Source organism: Rutidosis leptorrhynchoides, chromosome 2, assembly GCF_046630445.1.
Source record: "Rutidosis leptorrhynchoides isolate AG116_Rl617_1_P2 chromosome 2, CSIRO_AGI_Rlap_v1, whole genome shotgun sequence".
NCBI lineage: Eukaryota > Viridiplantae > Streptophyta > Magnoliopsida > Asterales > Asteraceae > Rutidosis > Rutidosis leptorrhynchoides.
In genome coordinates this window covers 42803821-42826341 of record NC_092334.1, presented here as the reverse complement: position 1 = coordinate 42826341, position 22521 = coordinate 42803821, and the positions used below count along the sequence as shown (strand labels likewise).

The window sequence follows — 22521 nt, the reverse complement described above, 5'->3', positions numbered from 1 at the left end:
AGTTTGCCTTTTTATCTTTTTGGCACTCCTAAATAACCAACATCTATTAGAAAAAAGGGAAAATTGATTCAAAATGCATCGAACTTTCATCAAAATCTTATTGTATGCATTCAACTTTCAAAAGTTCTATTGTATGCATTCAACTTTGTATTTTCTCCTATTGTATGCATTCAACATGTAATAACAGGTTACCTCTTAGGTCACCTTCTAGATATTTACATCTTTAGTCCCTCATATTTGTAAACTCTAATTTCATTAGTCCTTCTGTTAGACAAAACATTTATATTTATATTTATATCTTCATACATAAAACATACCCACATAACAATTTACTGCACAACGTACCAGCTAATAGATTTTGATGAAAGCTCGATGTATTTTGAATCAATTTTCCCTAAAAAAAATCATTACCAGCTAATGGTCAACACTTTGTTTACATTAATATTACCGAGTATAAGAATAAAGATCTTAATCCGTGTCTATAATATTCATATATAATATTTGTACATTTAGTTACATATTAGTTGGTATTTAACGTGATAATAAAGGTTCATGTTATTGTAAAGGGAGATGATTTTCACACACACACACACCACTTTTTGATATATCTACACTTTTGTTCTAAAAATTCACAATTATACCCATAAATTAATTTAGAAAATTGAATTTATATTATTATTCTAAGTATAATTAAGGGTATAATAGTAAATTTATATCAAAAAGTTGTGTGTGAAATATTATATGAATTTTTAACATGTGAAAAGTTCAAGTTAGATTTTGAAATATTCTCAGAATTAGGTTTTTCTTGAAACGACCCGGATCCGTTTATCGGCCCGCTAACTCAAAAACCCTGTTGTAAACCCTTATTTTGCTTCATCAAACATATCATCTTCCAATTCCAAAATTGCGAAATATGACTTGTAGTTCTTCACTCGCTACCAAATTCACAAGATGCTTACGTGTCTTTCTTCCTTCTTCCACACACACCACTTCATTCGGTATCTCTGTCTCTCTGATTATTAATCCTCATCCCATGTTCCCTTTTTTTAGGTTTTCTAATTTACATATGCTATACTGTATTTTTACATTTTATCAAATCGATTATGGGTGATATGATCATACTGTTACTCTCGAATTAATTTTACATAAGTTATATATACATGAATTAGGGTTTAAAAATAATGTATTTAGACCTAATGTGTGTTATTATGATCAATTTGTGTAGTTGGAATATCGAATAAATGTTACTCATCATCATCATCTTCATCGTCTGGTTTGTTCGGAAGTGGTGATGGTATTGAAGGTGATTCAGTTGATGATGATAATGTTGATGATGATTTGCTTCCTGAAAAACCTGAATTACAAATGCAAGGTGTCGACCCCCGAAAGGGTTGGGGCTTTCGTGGTGTGCATAAGGTACTCTCAAATCGTTAAATTCCACCATCCGTTTTTGGTTTCTAAGTTTTGAACTCAACTATTTCGTCATATTAATGCGTTAAATATGATTAATTTGCCTTCATTTTTACGTGGTAGGGTAACATGCCGAAAGCGTCTGACTTGATTACAAAAAAAACTGGATTATTGCAATAACATTTTTTTGATTTTGAATAAAAATGATTTATGGTGTTGGGTGCAACTTGAAGTACAATGTTGAAAACTTATGCTTGTTTGACTCGTTTCTTCCGTTTGCGATAAACCGTATTCCAAATCGGGCTCGCTTGTTAGCTATTGGTTGAAAATTTAGTACCTTTAGTTATGTTAGGTTAAAGTATTACGAGTACAATATTAGATATACTAATTAGGCTAGTTACACAGGCAATCATTTGTGGAAAGGTTGGGCAACCACCTCTGCAAAAGATTTTGAGAAATGGTAGAACCGTTACCATCTTTACGGTTGGGACAGGAGGTATGTTTGATCAAAGAACGATCGGAGCCAAAGACTTGCCGAAACCTGCTCAATGGCATCGTATTGCTGTGCACAATGAAATACTTGGTGCTTATGCAGTTCAACAACTCGTCAAGAAGTATGAATATTTATCAGATTTTAATGAATTTTATATTTTTTGATTATGTGTTTGTGTCTTTCTTTTTTCTTGATGTGGGAACCTATTTTGCAGCTCTTCAGTTTATGTAGAGGGTGATATTGAGACAAGAGTGTACAATGATAGTATTAATGGTGAAGTTAAGAACATTCCAGAGATCTGCATTCGTCGTGATGGTAAGTACCTTTTTTTCTTTTATTTGTTAACTCTGATTTGGCAAGGTAATGTTCGCTTTTAGTTTTACAATTTTTGGATACCTGTATATGATCAAGATTTAAATGCTGAATGAATCAAATGCCTATATCTTCGAATAAAAAATGAATGTTTGATGATGGTTTGTCATTGACAGTCTGAATGACAAAACTTACACTGTTAACCATTTGTATTATCTCGTGTCAAATAAAATTTGAGCGTTTGATTCTTATGCTGAATTGATAGGTCTGTTCTGCAAACAACAACAACAACAACAACAACAACAATACCCAATCCCACGAAAGTGGGGTATGGGGGAGGTGGGTGTAGACAATCGTTCCTCGTACCCTAGATTAGAAGGAAGTCACTACTCCACCCGCGGGTATAGAACCCGCGCCTAGATAAGGTCGTCCCTCCCTCTACTCTAGAGCAAAAGAGATTGCTTCCTAAAGGACCTCCGGCCAGAAATGCTCATAAGAACGAAATAGAGAGGGCAAATGATACGTACCTGTAAGAGTTATGTGCGCCTAGCAAGAAGCAACCATACACAGTAACCATAAAAGAGAACACATATAGCAGTAATGCCCAACAGTAGGGCAAATAGCATGAATAAAATAGTGCACATAACCATTTAATTTCAAGTAGAACATACAGACAAACAAAATAAAAACATAAATATATATATACATACATACATATATATATATATATATATATATGTACATATACATATATATATGTACATATACATATATATATGTACATATACATATATACCACACAAAAGCATGGGAAAAAAAAAAAACTCAAGCTTAAACCTATATGCATAAAGATACCTTCGTAGATATATATACCTAGGTACAGATACAAGATAGACAAACATACATACACCAATACATGCACTTAGATACATAGATACATATATAGATACAAACATATACATCGGTACATATATATAGCCTAAAAACAAATACAAAGATACAGAGGCATATATACCATGTAGAGGGGTATATATAGGTGTGTAATAAACAACACCGTAGTGTGTCTCATCTGTGTATGTTTGACTGTTTTGTTCGACCATATTAAAACAAGTAGTTTTATGGTATGGGTTAAAAAAGGGTGATGATACATGTTCCCATACGTTACAAATTGTTTAATTGGTTATTTCCTATTATTCGAAATTTTACTGAGTTGCAGTGACACTTGTACTGTTTTTTTTTTTTTTTTTTTGAATGTCAAAATAACAGTAATTGAACCTGATATGAATCGAACATGCAACCTTCTGATCTGGAGTCGGACACGCTACCATTGTGCCACGGATCTTTAATGCAATACGTGTACTATTTTTTGTAATGGACATCCTCTTATGTTTATTATGGTGATCTTGCAGGAAAGGTTCGTCTCTTTAAAACTGGAGAAAGCGTTAGCAGTATTTCCTTTGATGAACTACGTAAGTTCTGTTTGTATTAAATTCCCATATATATAGAGGTTGTGAAATGGGTGGATTGGCTAACGGATCAAAAGAGTTAAATTTTTGGTATGGGTCAAAATGGGTTTGATTAATTTCAAAACACAAGTTTGTCCTTAAATTATTAAACCTATAAATAATTAGGCCGTCAAAAGTACGATTACAAAAGTCACTCAAGGCGACTTAGAACCCTTCTGACTTGTTTTCTTTAGATAAATCTTTTATATTTTACTCTTTGACCCGTTTCTAACCTTAATTTTTCATGTTTTAACATTTTAAAGTAAATGAATCAAACATGTCACCCTTACTTATAGATAGACACCCTTAATTTTTAGAAGGGATTTAAGTGACTATTGTAATCAATGATGATTTGTTGCCATTCATCATTCTGTGTTAGTGTCTTATGATATTTGTGCTTCTGATCAATTTCCAATTGCTGTTCGATTGCAGGTGAAGGATTGATTTAATAGATGCTCGTTTGGCATATGTAAACCTATAATTTACTTGAGCGCCCATATAACCCAAATCAAAGATTGTTTACCAAATCGTGATTGATTTGATACATGTTGCTATGTATTCTGGAGGATGGCATTGCCTTATGTCTTCATTTTAGCCTTTCGGGTACATTCTTGTTTTTAGATTTGTCCCTCAGAAATTTTCTGTATGACGTCTCATGCTCTTTATCTTTTCAAGTTATGCTGATTTAGAATCGTTTTCGACTATCGCATGTGCCTTTTCATTAAGATTATATACCTAGACATGTAGTAATATATTATAAAGGTGATTACTATAATTTACTATCTATTACTAGTAGTAGACATCTAACTATAAACGTATAGATGAAAGATCTTATATTATCTACGTTTCATTAAGGTCCATTCATCAAGGTTTCACTAGAATATTTGTAAAGGTTTTGATCTGAGAAGATTTGAGAAAATTGGTCTAGTCCACTTTTTAATGGCAATATATGTGATAGATCTATTGTCCCCCTAATAACTAAAGCACATACAGTATAGTATAGTGTATAGTGTAGTTTATATATAATAGAAAGCAACTCAAATGAAACAGTGTCTTGTTGGGCAAATCATATTCTTGTTTCATGGGTTTGTGAATGCTTTTATTTTCGTTAGTTTATGAATGAGATCAACCAGAAAGAGCAACAGATCCAGATATATGTAAAGAGCTGTAAATAGTTGTTGATTACCAAATCTAGACCTATGATTTATTCAAGTTTGATTTGCTTAGTTTTAGCATATTACCAAATGTTATGTAATGAAGGAATTCTTTATTAATGCTGACATCATTCTAAAATTCTTGTTCATATATGTTACTACGAGAGTTTATCATTTTTGGAACTTTGGTAATAATATTAATATTAATATTGTTTTATATTCTAAGGCATGTGGAGTATTGTCTGCATCACACCTCCCTCCCTGGCTCCTTTTACCCCACACTTGTGAGATTGAGTATTGTTGTTGGTTAGCTCATGTAGGGTGCATATTTGAGCTAAATTACAACACTTGGAGTTTAACTAAAATTCTAGGGGTCAAGGAGGTGATGACCTTTGTGGTGTCGTAAGCGCAATTCCCCTGGCAAGGTAAAGGGCATATACACGAACAAGTTTTTGGACATTCATCTTTTATAACAGCATATTGGTTGACACATAATCAGGCGTAGTCTTAACTCTTAAATATTATTTCTATTATGTAAAAACTCACCAAAAGTTTGGGTTAACAAGAATTAAGGGGTCTAATAAAGAAGAAAATGAAGTAAAAAAGTTCCTTAAGTGGAAGTATTGTACATTTGAGCATTCATGGCCTGAATAAGTTCAGCGGTCCTAAAAATTTTGCCCTTATAAATTTGAACCAAAGCACAGTGATCTCCCATGCATAGTATTTGTTTATAGATCTATGGTACTGCATATTGTTATTGTCAATAACTCAATATTAATATTTAATTATAATAATAATAATAAATATTAATATTGATTTAACCACTCATTTTAATGGACTGTTGCTTTCTTCCCACCTATGGTTTCACTCCACTTGGTTTCTCTGAAGTATATACTTGGATTCATTTTGGATTGCACTGTCGTATCTGTAAGGGTGCAAACCAAAGTCCCACATCGGTCATGGGATAAAACAAATGTATGTATATAAGTCTAAGGGGAAGTCCCTCTATCACCAATTGGTTTTAGAAAAGGATGGACTCTTGGGCTTATATTGCAGGACATTGTGTTTGGGCTATACGATCCTTACAAGTGGTATCAGAGCTAGGCTATAGCCCCGATGTGGTGGACGGCGCAGTAAGGCGCACCCCTGAGCGCACGCAGCGATGTGGCGCACCCCTCGGTCTTTAGCAGCGATGAGTGGACCCAGCTCTCGTTCGAGGGGGACCCTGGCACGATGAGTTGATCCTGGAAGCCTTGTATCGAAATCTCCCTGCCCTCCCACCAGGTTGAGAGTTCCGAGTTGGCGGCGGTAAAGGTTGGATCCAGACTATCGTTGGAGGGGAGGCCTAGATGGACTTAGGTTTGAGGGGAGGTTTGTAAGGGTGCAAACCAAAGTCCCACATCGGTCATGAGATAAAACAAATGTATGTATATAAGTCTAAGGGGAAGTCCCTCTATCACCAATTGGTTTTAGAAAAGTATGGACTCTTGGGCTTATATTGCAGGACATTGTGTTTGAGCTATACGATCCTTAGAGTATCATCTTAAACATGAATTATAAAACCTTCATGTTATTGAATACGTCATACATCAATGTAAGCTTTTTAATATTTATATTTTATAATTATATATTATATTATATTATATCATATCTATCTATAGTAACACCTGTCCCAACTTTATTCTATCTGTTTTGAAGTGAGTGTCTTCCATGATTGCCCTTCATGTAATGTTCAATAAAATAATTGAGATGATCAGTAGTCTGTTAAATTTGTGTTATAAAAAACTTGCTATAAAACTACTGTAAGAAACTTCTATGTTGTCTAGTGGTACACGTGTTCGAGTCTTTAGAAACTGCATTAAAAGGCTAGCAAGACGAAGAACATGATTTGGATGACGGGAGCATGTTAGAGAGCTTGCACATACGAAAGACAATGTGCAGCAAAATGACTCGCAAACATCTGCTTGCTTTGTGATGGCCGGGTAGTATGGTTTAAAAAATGTACCCGCCAACGCATGACCGGGTCGCGGGTATTTGGGTAAAACTCGATCCATCAATCGATAAACCCCATTTGACTTGCCCGCTGCACTTGCAATTATTAATTATGTATTAGTTATTATGTAGTATAACAATAACAATAACAATAACAAGAGTAAAACAAAACATGCAAGTAAATAAAAACTTAAAATTAATATTTTATTTTTTTGTGAAAATATATATACGGAGTAGATGTTTCAATGGTAAAAACTCATTAGTTCACCATATTGCTGATTTATACAATCATGAGTAAACTCGTGCTCTGCAGGTCGAGGGTATGGTCTAAAGATGCACTCGCCAATGAAAATCAACGAGTACACCGGTTAATAAAAAATCTGACGAATACTTGTACAACTAGAATGGAATCTACGTCTACCAATTTGGTGCACCTTCTAACCTCGTTATTTGTTTTATTCAATGTTAAATTTTATAAGGACTTTTTTAGTGACAAATTCTTAAGACTGTCATTAAAGTGCATAAATTCATTGTTCTTATATGATAACTTTAGATAACATGTATATGATAACTTTAGAGTAGCAGTTACAGTTTGTTCGTTAATAGAGTATATAATACATTTAGGCGTTTTAATGACAACTTTTAAGGACTATCGTTAGAACAATACTTCACATCTATCGAATCTTAACAGAATTTGATATGAGGATTTTGTGTATCTTACGTACTGAGATCACAGTGATACTCTAATCACAATCAATAAGTGTAACGAATATACGATCTCTTGTTTTTTTATTAGCAACAATAAAGTAACTAAACATGGTACGATTCTATTGGATTAGACAACACCCGACCAACATATCAAATCAAAATCTATTTCCGCGGGGCCGCCATAAAAAGATTAACATATAAATTTTGTATTCACGCCCTTTAAATTGTGCTTCACCACATTTAGTAAATACGAAGTATTACTTTTACACTAAATTACTACAAATTCATGCTCTTTAATTTGATAGGTAAGGGAATAAGCAATTCTCGTCTCACATTAGTCCGTTAACAAAAATCAGATTTATGCTAATATTCTAGATGATTGTTAACGTGTAAATATAAATATTATGATGTATGATAATAATTAAAATGAATGTTAAATTTGTAAAAACAATGTTAAAATGAATGTTAACGGACTTATACTATTATACATTGGATATACGTTAACGGTGTATGTTTGCGATATGCTTATCCGCTCATCCTTCAAATAGTGTTTATTCATCTCTCTCTCTCTCTCTCTCTCTCTCTCTCTCTCTCTCTCTCTCTCTCTCTCTCTCTCTCACACACACACACACACACACACACACACACACATATATATATATATATATATATATATATATATATATATATATATATATATATATATATATATATATTGAAGGATTAATGTGCAAGGTACAACATATAACTATATGGCTAAATTCATTTGAGTCTTCGGGGTCACACACATATACACCTAGACGTCAATTAATAATATATATTTGATATATATTATTCTAGTAATTAAATAAAAGTAATTAATTAATGATTAATTAATGTAATAAATCATATTCATGAATATGAAAAGGAGATTTGGATTGATTTTGGAAATCTTAAAAGTAGATTTGTTTAAATAAAAGGATCTTGGATTGATTTTGAAAATCTTAAAAGTAGATTTGTTTAAAATAAAAGGATCTTGGATTGATTTTAGAAATCTTAAAAGTAGATTTGTTTAAATAAAAGGATCGTAGTCATTTTGTTGGCATGTGAGATACACATTAATATATATATCATGAGAGATTCTTGGTTAAAAAAACACACAAGGATTTATATCAATCAATAACAATACAATTCATCTCTCATTCTTTCGGTGAACTGAACAAAAACACATATTACATATTTTGGTTCATAATATTAATCAAAGGTTGATTAATTATTACTTGAGTTTGGACTAGCATCCATTGACGTTGTTTGAAGTGTAGTGTGGACTATCCAAAGAGACGGTCATACTTTTGATCGTAGGTTTCTCTCCGTTCATCAGTTTCTTCAAGAAAGGTATATCGTTAACTCCTCTTTTGTTTTATATTCATGACAATTATTATGGTATAACTGGATCTAATTAGGATAGATAATCGTGTGCATGTTTCATTAAATAAGTGATTATTTAATCTTGTAAAAGTTTTATGAAATAATAAAAGATTATTATTTTAACTATCCGCTGCGTTAATCTGATTAATTAAAAATACACACGATTTTTCTTCAGTGGTATCCGAGCCGCTTTTACACGATCTTAATTGTCGTGTGACTATTCTTTAGATTTAGCTTTGTGGTATATTGGTGAAAGTTGAAACCTTTTTGGTTTTTAAAGTCAACTCGGTTGATCTAGACTTAACCTCATGACACACAAATATGATTGAAAGAATATCACTATTTTAAATTGTAGATTTATTGTTATGACTTGAATATTTATTATAATTGTTGATTGTTTTATTCCATGGTTATACACATGCATTGTAACCATGGACAAGCCATTTTTAAGCTTTAATAATGTAGTTATTAAAATTGTGATTGCACACATAGCTCATGATGCCCCGACCTATGTATGATTGTTGTGATTGTTGATTACGGCAATATTATGTCATGTTGATTATTTGTATTATTAGAAAGGCCATTTTGAAGCCAAAGTTGTATTATATTTATTTTTCTTTTTCATAGTATTGTATTTAAGTTTATTTCAATTTGTAAAAGTACTAGTTTAGTTGTATTTTCAAATTTAAATAAATGTAACAAGATGAAGATTGAAGATAAAATACAACATGCTTTTGGCTTAGAAGATGGCGAACATGTCAAGTTGACAACGATGGCGTTTGTCAAGTTTTCACTTGATTCTTGAATCAAGTGGGAGATACAATATTACCCTTAGTTTGACCTCTTGATCTCATGTCGGCTCATGGGATCAAGCATAGGATTTTTGGGCTAGGCTATGTGTGTGTGATGCATGGTATGATTGTGTTTTATTTTATGCATTTATATTTAATTGTTGATTATAATATATGCTAAATGTTTTTGATGAAAACATCAAATAAAACCGGAAACAGTTTCAAAGATTAAAATTGATGATTTTAAAAGTTAAACTCTAACGAGTTTAAAGTTAAATAATTTTTTTTTAAACACAAATTATATATGACCGAAATCTTTTAAAATTGTTTTAAAACGATACACGTTTGTGTATTTATTACTTTTATATATAAAATAAAATAACAAACTAGACGCATAAACACGATCGATCTATATAAAATTGGTTAAAATGATTTTTAACAAATAGTGTAGCGAATCTTGTGTGCATGCATTATTCGTTAACACAAACTTTTTTAAAAATACCCGTCAAATTTAAGTCATGCCATCCAATGAGCTTGCAAACACTCCTCGTTATTTTTTGATTACGGTGAAACCTAATCGAATTATAGCCACGAGGTGGATTTTCAGTTGCGAGTGAGACTAGGCTGAATTTTCACTGTTTCCAAATTGGACGACTTAATCGTATTCACGGTGAGACCTGAGTTCGAGGCAAGAATGGGACAAACATGCCAATAGATAATAGTGGTTTGTTAGACTACACATATCTCAAGGTCCCATAAAGATCTAAGAGTTGCACATGTGATGCAATTGATACTCGCTACCTACCAGTAGACTCTATAACTGCTAGCTGATCAACATATGTAGTTATAGAACCTCTATGTGGATCTTAGGCTTTCGTAAATTAATTGTTTTTCTTTAAATATATTAAAACTTGGGTAATTAATTTATTAAAGTAATATATCGAAAATACTAAAATTGAACCTTGTTCTTTTGTAGATGTCAAACAATCAAAAGGTAAACCAAAACACCCTCCGTTCTTTGTTGGAGAAGGAGAAACTCAATGGTTCAAACTTCCTCGATTGGTACCGCAACCTGAGAATTGTTCTCAAATATGAAGAAAAGTTGAACAAAATTGAAGAAACCTTACCCGAAGCTCCTCCTGAGACAGCTACTGCTGCTCAAAAGAATGCTTATCAGAAGTTGTTTGATGAGCAAGAGAAGATAGCTTTAATCATGCTTGCTAGTATGACTTCTGACCTCCAAAAGAAAATGGAAGATCGTACAGCATATGATATGATTACTGAGCTGAAAAATATGTTTCAAAAACAGGCTAGTCAAGAGTTATATGAAACTTATAAGCTTCTTCAAACATGCGAAATGGAGGGGGTCAATCAGTGAGCTCTCATGTCTTGAAGATGAAAAGCTACATTGACCGATTGGAAAAACTTGGAACTACCTTGCCGCCTAACTTGGCTGTGAACACGGTTTTGGTTTCACTACCAAAATCGTATCACCAATTTGTAATGAATTATAATATGCAAGGTTAGGAGAAATCTCTGGCAGAGGTGCACTCGATGCTCAAAACAGCTGAACAGGATATTCCATATAAGGTTTCCAATCCAGGTGTCCTGATGATTAGGGATGGTAAGGTGAGAAAGAATAAGCCGAAAACTTGGGGAAAAGGAAAAGGCAAGTCAATTGCTAAGAAAAAGATTCCACCACCTCCCAAGAAAGAAAACCCAGCGAAAGACGCCGAATGTTTCCACTGTGGAAAGGTTGGCCACTGGAGGAGGAACTGTCCTTCCTACCTATCTGAGTTGAGAAAAGGCAAAGCTGGCCAGACCAGCAAATCAGGTATATTTCATATATAGTTATATACTTTTTCTAGTAATTCCTGGATTTTTGATACTGGTTGTGGTACTCACATCTGTAACAATATGCAGGGAATGAGAAGAAGTAAGAGACTGAAGAAAGACACACTAGACTTAAGAGTGGGCAATGGGGCTCGAGCTGCTGTTGAAGCTATTGGCACCTATGAGCTTACTTTACCTAGTGGTCTTATTGTTTTGTTGGAACAATGTCATTATGCTCCTAGTATTACGAGCAATGTAATTTCAGTTTCTCTTTTGAAAAATTTTGGTTTTGAACTTACTTTTACGCACCTTGATATTTCAGTTTCTAAGAATAATGTATTTTATTTTAATGCTATTCCACGTGATGGTATTTTTGAAATTGATATGCATGGTGTGATTTCAAATAATAATTCTGTATATACCTGTACTGCCAAACGAGTCAAGAAAGACTTGAATAATACCTATCTATGGCATTGTCGTCTTGGTCATATAAACAAACAACGCATTTCAAAACTCCAATCTGATGGGATTTTATAATCAACTGCCTCTGAGTCATTTGATGTATGCGAGTCATGTTTATGTGGAAAGATGACAAAGGCTCCTTTCTCCGGTTTAGGTGAAAGAGCTAAAGATCTTTTAGGACTAATACATACTGATGTATGTGGCCCTTTTAGAACTATGTCTAGAAATGGTGAAACATACTTCGTTACATTTACTGATGATTATAGTAGATATGGTTATGTTTACTTGCTGAAACATAAACATGAAGTTTTTGAAACGTTCAAAATCTTCCAAAATGAAGTAGAGAATCAACTTGGAAAGACCATTAAAGCCCTTCGTTCTGATCGGGGAGGGGAATATATGAGTCAAGAGTTTTTGGACCACCTGAAGAATCGTGGGATTGTCTCACAATTCACTCCACCTTATACACCACAGCATAATGGTGTGTCGGAGCGGAGGAATCGAACTTTACTTGATATGGTTCGATCTATGATGAGTCTAACTACTCTACCGATGTCTTTTCGGGGTTATGCATTAGAGTCTGCTGCACGCATACTCAATATGGTTCCAACCAAGAAGGTAGAAAAGACACCATATGAGTTATGGCATGGAAAAAGTCCTAAGTTGTCTTATTTGAAAGTCTGGGGTTGTGAAGCGTATGTGAAACGTGACACTTCAAACAAGTTAGAACCCAGAGGTATCAAATGTCACTTTGTGGGATACCCAAAGGAAACAATGGGTTAGTACTTTTACTACCAAGCTGAAAACAAAGTGTTTACTGCTCGGTTTGCTGAATTCTTTGAAAGAGATCTTCTCTTACAAGAAGTCAGTGGGAGTAAAGTAGATCTTGAGGAAATTCAAGAATCACAAAGTAACATACCTTCTGAAGGCACTAGCCAACCGCACGTTGAAGCTGGACACACTGTTGGTGAGCCAGAACGTGTTGCACCTATACTTCGTAGATCTAGTAGAACTCTTTATCAACCTGAGAGGTTAAATCTTCTGATTAATTCAGATAAACCTCATCTAGGGGATTATGATGAACCCTCTAGCTATGGTGAAGCCATGTCAGATCCACAATCTGAAAAATGGGGAGATGCTATGAAGGCAGAAATGCAGTCCATGAAAGATAATCAGGTATGGGACTTGATTGATCTTCCACCCAATTGCAAGACAGTGGGCAGTAAATGGGTCTTTAAGAAGAAGGCTGACATGGACGGTAATGTAAACACTTTTAAGGCTCGATTGGTGGCAAAAGGTTATACTCAAACTCAAGGAATTGATTATGAGGAAACTTTTTCACCAGTCGCGAGCATTAAATCAATTAGGATACTTATTGCCATAGCTGCTTTTCATGATTATGAAATATGGCAAATGGATGTCAAAACTGCTTTCCTAAATGGCGACCTAAGCGAGGACGTATATATGGTTCAGCCGGAAGGGTTTGTGAATCCTAAGCATCCTACTAAAGTATGCAAGCTTCTAAAATCTATTTATGGATTAAAGCAAGCATCCAGGAGCTGGAATCTTAAGTTTGATCAGAAAATCAAAGAGTTTGATTTTTCTCAAAACCAAGATGAGCCCTGTGTTTACATTAGAGCTAGTGGGAGCAAAGTTGTCTTCTTGATCTTGTATGTTGATGACATACTACTTATTGATGACATACTACTTATTCCAGTGAGACAACTTGGTCTATCTTTAGTTATATTTTTCTGTTCTTAATCCTGGTTATTATTGTTTAATACTCTGCCAATTAAGTAATTAAGTGTAAGGGTATGTATCTTGATAGTGTCTTAATTGGACTATGTACATCTTACATCATCTTACATTCTCGTATCACGTTAATGCAAGATTGAATGTTGTTGTATCATATCATCAACTTATTTATTAATTATCAATATATTATTTGAAGGCAAACTCAGTCACTTATCTAATACTAACACGAATATATACATCACGAAATATCCTAAGCAAGATTTGAATACTTAATTTCAAGATTCTAAGGGTGACCTCGATATCGTCTAGCCATTGACTCTTTGGTAATATATTTATATTTATATTGTTAATATTAAAATTGAATATTAACTATTAAATTTAAATTAATAATTAATATATTATATAAAAAAAGTTAAAAGTTCTTACACACAAAAATATACGACATAAAATCTTGCCTCATTTTTTTTGGACATTAATTTATGATCACCCAGGAAGATTAAACCACGTTATATTCCGTAGTTGTATAACCCGGCCCAATTTATTGATGCTATCTCTAACTACTATCAAAACCTTGATTGCAAAAGAAAATGCACGGAGCAATAAATTTTTCTAACAACAACTAGCATATAAGTTTTTACAAATCAATACCGGTTACTTACGGTCAATATATAAGCAATGTATACAACAATTTTATTGCACACTAACAGGAAAAATTCGATACTAATCCTCCGTGACATTAAGGACAAAAGATTTTTGAACTTGCTTTTCAAAAAATAAATAAATATAAAAATAATATAATTAATAGTAATAGTAATAAATAAATTTAAAAAGTCTGTTTAAATATGTACAGTAAAATCAAGTCTGTTGTGTATTTGCTTTCGAGTATCAACAACAAAAAAGAAACAAGTACGTGGGCTTTTTAATAGAGACCCGGTAGTATTGGGCTTTTTAACTTGAGCCTTAAGGCCGACTTGTATTTACCCTTTAACATGTCGCCAGTTTTTGCACCCCAAACCCTACTTTTCTTTTCGATTCAGTCATCTCTAACAATATCTTCAATCAATCACACTCTTCGCGGCTGCTAATTTTCGACGACGGATTCACGTATTGCTTCTCCATACGAATCGTAACTTTTCGCATAGATTTTTCGTTAGTTTCACTTTTGCGCGTTTGATTTTTCGTTCTGTTCATTTTTTGTGTTCAATTGATTAGCAATTTATGAATTTATCCGTCTTGCATCTAATTTGCGGCATGTACTGATCTGTGATTAATTTTTTCTACTGTTTCGTTCCTGATTTACTAATCTCGTGCCTAAATTAGGTTTCTGATATTTTTTGCTGAATATTATTATAGAGATGTAATGGAATTTATGTGTAATTATGTGTTACACACTAGTTAAACTGTTACATGTAATTTGCTGTACGTACGGATCGGCAATTGATTTTTTTCTACATCTATGTGTTGTGTTGCTGATTAACTAATCGTGTGCCTGAAATTAGGTTTCTAATAATTTTTGCTGAATATTATTTATTATTTATATAATTATGATGGAAATCTGTTGGTGTTTAGTGCTCTACAAGTTGGAATAGTAGTTACAATTGTTATAGTTTATGGATTTATGGATATAGTTTAGAATTTTATTTGTGTATATTAGCATAGTAGTTACAATTGCTACTTCTGCTTTTGGTTGTACTTAGTGTTATGCTATTGATTGATTAAGAATAATAACAAAAACTAAATTGTTGTATATGTATCATAGCAGGTAGAAGACTTCTGTGATTGAAAATGGCGACTTTTGCGAAACCGGAGAATGCTCTGAAACGAGCGGAAGGTGAGTGGCATCATCGCATTGATGTATTGTTTCTATGTAGGGTTTTTATCTGCTGCTAGGTGAAATTCAGTTCAATAGGCGGTCGTTGGTGGTCTAAATATATTGTGTAACAAACCTATGCTTACTTGATTAGGATAAAAAATAGTGTCAAAAAATATTTTCTTTATGGCTTGTGCTTTTTACCTACAAGTTAGCTGCTATTGGTGAGTGGTGATGACATCAATCAATAGTCTAAATAATTGAGGACTGAGGGTTTGCCGTTGTTTTTTGATCATTGGCTTACTATCAGCTATTGTCACTTGTGCCGTTGGACTAATGAGACTAGTCATCAAGCAAAGTCAGTGTATTTGTTTGCTACGTGATGGTTGATCTGTTGTTAAAAATGATAAAGAAGATGAAGTGAAAATTACATTTGTACCTCCTAGGAAATTGTTATGGACTAGGTATATGTCCAATTGAAGGTTTTTTGAATTGGAATTTCAAGTTGGCAAGTATCTATCGATTGGCTAAAACTGGGATCTTTGTAGATAAGTGGGAAAATTGTTTTTTGTCAAACCAAACTGTTTGGGTGCAGATTTTATTTTTTTTATTCGTAATATAAAGAGAGAACTTAGAATGTATATATGCCTTTTTCTGGCAAAATTACATGCATACTGTATATTTAATGAATGCATGTATTTTCAACTCAAACTTTAATATTGATTGCTGGACCCATTTCATGATATTGAGGCGGTTGAAGTTATTCTATTGCGTTTTTTATGCTCCACTGCTGACTTTATTCTAACCTAGTAGTCACGACTTACTTTGCCGGGGTACCGTCCCCTTTTCCCTAGTAGTCACGACTTTAAATATTAGGCTGACATTTACAATGATGTTTTTGTTGCTTGCATGCACAACTTTTTATTTAACCCTCAAGCTGATGCAGTGTTGCATGTTTACGTCTATCTAAAGATGTCTAGGCTTTTGTATCTTCAAACACTTCCAGTGCAGTGTGCATGTATATGAATAACTCACCTTTGTTAGTACTTGAATGCAGAATTGATCAATGTTGGCCAGAAACAAGATGCTCTTCAAGCCCTTCATGATCTTATCACTTCCAAGAGGTACAGAGCATGGCAGAAAACGCATGAGAAAATTATGTTTAAGTACATCGAACTTTGTGTTGATATGAGGAGAGGTAGATTTGCCAAAGATGGTCTGATTCAGTACCGAATAATTTGTCAGCAAGTTAATGTTAATTCGTTAGAGGAAGTGATTAAGCACTTCATGGATCTCTCAACCAAAAGGGCTGAGTTGGCTCGTAGTCAGGCTCAGGCTTTAGAAGAAGCCCTGGATGTTGATGATCTTGAAGCTGATAAAAGACCTGAAGATTTAATGCTGAGTTATGTTAGTGGTGAGAAGGGAAAGGACCGCTCTGATAGGGAGCTTGTGACCCCATGGTTTAAGTTTTTGTGGGAAACTTACAGAACAGTTCTTGAAATTCTTCGAAACAACTCCAAGTTGATGGCTTTGTATGCAGTAAGTTTTCTTTCAATAATTGTAGCTTCCATTACCCTTGCATTATTAATCATTAGAGTTAATCTTTTGATAATCAACATATTAAAACGTTTCTGAACATTAAGATCTGATATTTTTCTGGCTTATGAACTTGACGGTGTTCTGCTAAACTATAACTCATTATCCCCTTGTTTATTTTTGGGGAATATGATGATTCTACTCTACTTATCTCATCATTATTGTAAATCATGTGATTCTTCATATAAACACTAATATATATGGAGTAGTAGATATATGTGAGTTCAGAGCTTTAATTGTAAGGAGAAGAGACTTTGAAAGAGATGTTTGTCCAATTTATCTTTTTGTTTAAAACCGGTATTACATTATGGCCATCCAGGTTAAAGGTTCTTAATGCTAGTCGTTTGTTAACATTTATAATAATGCATACAACTATGTTTGTGAGCAATATTTAAGAATGGATAGTCTGATTTGCAGATGTTTACAGTTGAACAAGTAACAAGCTCAGATTGTTTTACTTTGGGTTTCAGCGTGCTAATGCAATAATTAATTATTGACCCGAAGACTTTCTTTATCTGCTAATACTGCTGTATTAAGTCAATGTTACTGTGTTTACATATTGTAGATTTATGTTCACTTGTTACTATTTTAAGTAGATTCTTTAAGTTGGAACTTTTCTATCTCAATTTTTTTACCGACTTGTGAGCCATATAATCGAAGTAATGGAGTGTGATGTATGATTACTTGTATGCAGGACACAGCACACCGTGCTTTCCAGTTCTGCAAACAATACAAAAGGACAACCGAGTTTCGCAGGCTTTGTGAGATAATCAGGAACCATCTTGCAAACCTTAACAAGTACAGAGATCAGAGGGACAGGCCTGATCTAACTGCTCCTGAAAGTCTACATTTTTATCTCGATACACGATTTGAGCAGTTGAAAGTTGCAACTGAGCTTGAGCTCTGGCAGGTTTGTTTCTGTTTTTTTTGTATTATAGTTGGGAAGATGGGACGTTTGATTGACCCACATACATTTTGTTTATGATAACAAAATTGTGATAAATTCTACTTGGTATGTGATAGAATTTATGCTGAAAAGGGGACTTTTGTGTAACTTGCTAGTTTGTTTCATTCTGTTTTTTAATTTACGAAGCTAACCTTTTTCGCTTGTTAGAGATAATATTCTTAAAAATCACTCAAAGTCAACAAATATATAAATAAATGGGTTGAAATCATTACATATTATTATTTATTCTGATTATACATTTTCTTGTCTAATCTAAATCATTTATTTTATTTGTTTGATTGTATTTTCAGGAAGCCTTCCGCTCCGTAGAAGATATTTATGGGCTGACAAACATGGTTAAGAAAATGCCAAAATCATCCCTAATGGCTGTATATTATGCGAAGTTAACAGAAATTTTCTGGATCTCCTCTAGCCATCTATATCATGCTTATGCATGGTTTAAGCTTTTCCAACTTCAAAAAAGCTTCAATAAGAATCTGAACCAGAAAGACCTGCAGTTAATTGCTTCATCTGTATTGTTGGCTGCGCTTTCAGCTCCACCGTATGATCATATGAAAACTGCTTCTCATTTAGAACTGGAACACGACAAAGAGCGGAATTTAAGGATGTACAATCTTATCGGATTTAATATCGATGCCAAGCTTGAAACAAAAGAAGTGGTATCTCTCGACCTTGAATTATATCTTTTTCATATATATGCTGGTTCTACAATGTAATTCACATTTTTTTTTTTGTTTTTTGTTTTTTTGCAGCTGTCTCGGTCATCTCTTCTAGCAGATCTGGTAAGATTGCTTTCAAATCACCTGTTAATTGCAATGTTACTTAAGCCCAACTGATTCTTGAAACGTTCTATATGTATTCATATGCATTGTAAATACTGTAATGGTTTTTTCATGTTGGTATTTTTGTATATCATCTCCTTTTTACTTTCACGAATAGGGCTTTTATATTTGATTTTTTGTAACTGTTCTCTTCCGTATATAGGTTTCTAAAGGAGTAATGACGTATGTAACTCAAGAAGTGAAGGATCTTTACCATCTTCTTGAAAATGAGTTTTTGCCTCTGGATTTGGCGTCAAAAGTTCAGCCTTTGCTGACAAAGATATCAAAACTTGGGGGCAAGATATCTTCAGCTTCTTCTGTACCTGAAGTCCAGCTTTCTCACTACATTCCTGCTTTGGAAAAAGTAGCTACCTTGAGACTCTTGCAACAGGTAAATAATTGTGGTTAATGTTTAACTATTACGTGTTTGGTTTTATTTATTTTTATGGATATTCTTATGAATTTTTCTTATCATGGTTTCAGGTGTCCCAGGTGTATCAGACCATGAAAGTTGAAACTTTATCAAAAATGGTTCCTTTCTTTGAGTTCTCAGTTGTGGAAAGGATTTCTGTTGATGCTGTTAAACATAATTTCATTGCTATGAAAGTTGACCATATGAAGGGTGCAATTATATTCGGCGACTTGGTTAGTCTATATTACCATGTTCTATGTCTTCTTTTTATATCTCATGCTTCTTCGTGGACTAACGTTGTATCTCATATATTGTATCAGGGGTTTGAGTCTGACAAGTTGCAAGATCATTTGAGTGTTTTGGCTCAGAATTTGAATAAGTCAAGATCAATGATTTACCCTTCTCAGACGAAAGCTTCAAAACTGAGTGCTATGCTTCCAAGTTTGGCAGATATTGTAGATAAAGAGCACAAAAAGCTTCTTGCTCGGAAATCTATTATTGAAAAACGCAAGGAGGAACAGGAGCGTCACCTGCTTGAGATGGTATTTTATGTTCTCTGAATTATAATTATGTCTCATTTTCTCAATTTTTGTTTTTCTTTTGTCCTTTTTTGGGCGGGCATCTTTAATCATTTCTCGGAGTGTTCATTATTGCGATAAACCACCCATTTACCCATGCAAAATATATTAGTTTTGAAATAATATGATTTGTAATTGTAATTGTAATCATCTTTGACACAAGTTGTATTATATGAAATCTAAATTATGGGACAAAATATGCTTTGGGTCGATACATATTTTACCTTGTTGACTCTTTACCCAATCGGGTTATGATGCCATCTCTAGTTCTGTGCTTTTGACATCATCTACGGGCTTCACTAATAATTTTTCTTATTGTTCTGCTTAATGATTAATTTTAAAGGAACGAGAAGAGGAAACAAAAAGACTAAAATTGCAAAAGAAAACCGAGGAGGCGGAACAGAAGAGACTTGCTACTGAGTTTGAAGAAAGGAAGCATCAACGTATTAGAAGGGAAATTGAGGAGCGTGAGCGTGAGGAAGCTCTGGCTTTACTTAATGATGTTGGAAAACGTATCGGTAAAAAAGGAAAGAAGCCTATCATTGAGGGGGTGTGTAACTTTGATTCTTATTTCTCATGGTTTATTCTCGGTTTGAAGCCGTTGTTTGACTTTAACGTTGACCGATAATTTTCTTTATAGGATAAGGTGACAAAACAGACTTTGATGGAGATAGCTTTACAGGAGCAAGTTAGAGAAAGGCAGGAAATGGAAAAGAAAATGCAAAAATTAATTAAAACAATGGATCACTTTGAAAGAGCAAAGAGGGAAGAGGCCGCACCTTTGATTGAACAAGCTTTCCAAAAACGTTTAACTGAAGAGAAGAAACTTCATGAACGTGAGCAGCAGGTATCCTGTCGACTTCACTTTTAACATTTTTTCACTTTAACTGTTAGGATTGTGTTATTCATCTTAATGACTTCATAAATGTGTTGCAGCTCGAAGTTGAGTTGAGCAGAGCACGTCATGATGGGGATGTGAGGGAGAAGTATAGACTTGCCCGGGTTACCCAAGATAAGGTCTTCTTTTTTACCTCCCTTTTTTTTAATCTTTTTTTTTGTATAGCTAAAAATTTACTGACCTATTGTTGTTTATTATACAGACCGCGTTTGAAGAAAGAGTCGTTAGTCGTCGTCAGGCAGAGCACGATAGAATGGAATTAGAGAGGAAGCAACGAGTAAGCCAAGTTCTGAAGGCGCGAAAAGAGGAGAGGGAGATCAAGAGGAAAATGCTTTACTATCTCAAAACTGAAGAAGAAAGACTCGACAGGTTACGTGAGGAGGAAGAAGCTCGTAAGCGTGAAGGTGAATCCTTTTTATTATTTTTTTATAATAATATAATAATAAGTTTCTATTCACGGATCCTCATGTTTATATATTTCTCAATTGGTTATTTAGAGGCCGAAAGGCGAAAGAAAGAAGAAGCAGAGAGAAGGGCGAAGCTGGACGAAATTGCTGAAAGGCAGAGGAAAAGAGAGGAGGAACTGGAAGAACGAGAGAGGGCAAGGAAGGAAGCTATTTTAAGGGGTACTCCAATTGATGCCCCAGCCAAGCCTGCATCTGAGCTTCCAGGGCCAGGATCAGCCGCACCACCAGGTGCTGGTGCACCTGCAGCAGCGGGTGCAACTGCATCAACTGGTGGTGGTGGGAAGTACGTGCCTAAGCACCGTAGAAGTGGGCCAGCAGAGCCAGCTGCACCTCCACCAGCACAATCTGATAGGTGGGGAAGTGGGAAGCCGGATGATGCTCCTCCTGGGGCTGGAGGACCAAGTGGAAAGTGGAGACCACCTGGCAGCGGAGGTGGTGCTGGCACTGGTGGTGGTAAGGGTTGGTCGTCTTCTAAGTATTCTCGGTGAAATGTTTAAGGTTGGGTTTTTGACATGTCTTGTTACCTTGTTGGGTTTTTAAATTTGTAAGAGAAGATGGTGTACTTTATTGTTTTCTGAAATATGGGAAGAAGAATTAGACCAGACCCAAACTAATAACAGTGGATGTGTGAATTTTGTTTGTTATGAAAGCACTTATGGAATTTAAATGATTGTTTCAGTTTTCTGTGCATTTCTATACTATGATGGTGTTTTGCTAATTTTCACTTGGATTTTTTTAATCTAGATTTGATATCGGATGATCATTATGAGATAAGTAAGTTATATATAATATCTTCAAATGGAGTGGTTGTGAAGCCGGTCATTAAGTGTCGGAAACTTAAAGGTAAATCGGTCATCGGTTAGTTAGATCGATCTTTATTCGTTTAGTTAGGTGTGTTGATTCTTCCTTCGTTAGCTTTGTGTTGGTTTATTTGTGTAAGCTTCTAGTTTGTGTCTATTTTGTGGGTTTGTATTTGTGGCACGTTTCGTTTAAGGCTCGGGTTTAGTTAGCTTGGTTTCGATGTTTAGCATTAAGGTCCGAGCCTTGTGGTTTTTAGGTCTGATTGTATCCTTGTTCGTCTCTTTCATCTTTTGATGAAAAGACTTAGTTTTAATACAACAACAACAACGAAACCCAATACTACATGAGT

At 34.2% G+C, this 22521-nt stretch overlaps 2 protein-coding genes across 8 annotated transcripts; both read left to right on the top strand.

Annotated features, from left to right (window-relative positions):
* Positions 1-854: 854 nt before the first annotated feature.
* Positions 855-7326, top strand: LOC139890779 (single-stranded DNA-binding protein, mitochondrial-like). Of its 2 annotated transcripts, XR_011773444.1 has the most exons (7): positions 855-998; positions 1226-1416; positions 1816-2024; positions 2118-2218; positions 3625-3684; positions 4153-4323; positions 7180-7326. XR_011773444.1 is itself a non-coding variant. In XM_071873693.1 (6 exons), exons 1-6 carry the CDS (start codon positions 914-916, stop codon positions 4167-4169), a joined length of 663 nt encoding a protein of 220 aa, XP_071729794.1. In that variant the 5' UTR covers positions 855-913; the 3' UTR covers positions 4170-4470. The 2 variants fall into 2 exon arrangements, 1 of the variants encoding a protein (XP_071729794.1); XM_071873693.1 differs by lacking the exon at positions 7180-7326 and having other exon boundaries at positions 4153-4470.
* A 7487-nt stretch (positions 7327-14813) lies between these two features.
* LOC139894312 (eukaryotic translation initiation factor 3 subunit A-like) lies at positions 14814-22061 on the top strand. 6 transcript variants are annotated; one of them, XM_071877531.1, is made up of 14 exons: positions 14814-14926; positions 15582-15653; positions 16690-17171; positions 17923-18138; positions 18486-18854; positions 18948-18977; positions 19180-19407; positions 19500-19661; positions 19749-19970; positions 20350-20556; positions 20647-20853; positions 20943-21023; positions 21107-21308; positions 21402-22061. In XM_071877531.1, exons 2-14 carry the CDS (start codon positions 15608-15610, stop codon positions 21857-21859), a joined length of 2910 nt encoding a protein of 969 aa, XP_071733632.1. In that variant the 5' UTR covers positions 14814-14926; positions 15582-15607; the 3' UTR covers positions 21860-22061. The 6 variants fall into 6 exon arrangements, with proteins under 6 accessions (XP_071733632.1, XP_071733633.1, XP_071733635.1 ...); XM_071877532.1 differs by having other exon boundaries at positions 14824-14926; positions 15585-15653; XM_071877534.1 differs by having other exon boundaries at positions 14866-14971; positions 15585-15653.
* Positions 22062-22521: the final 460 nt, after the last annotated feature.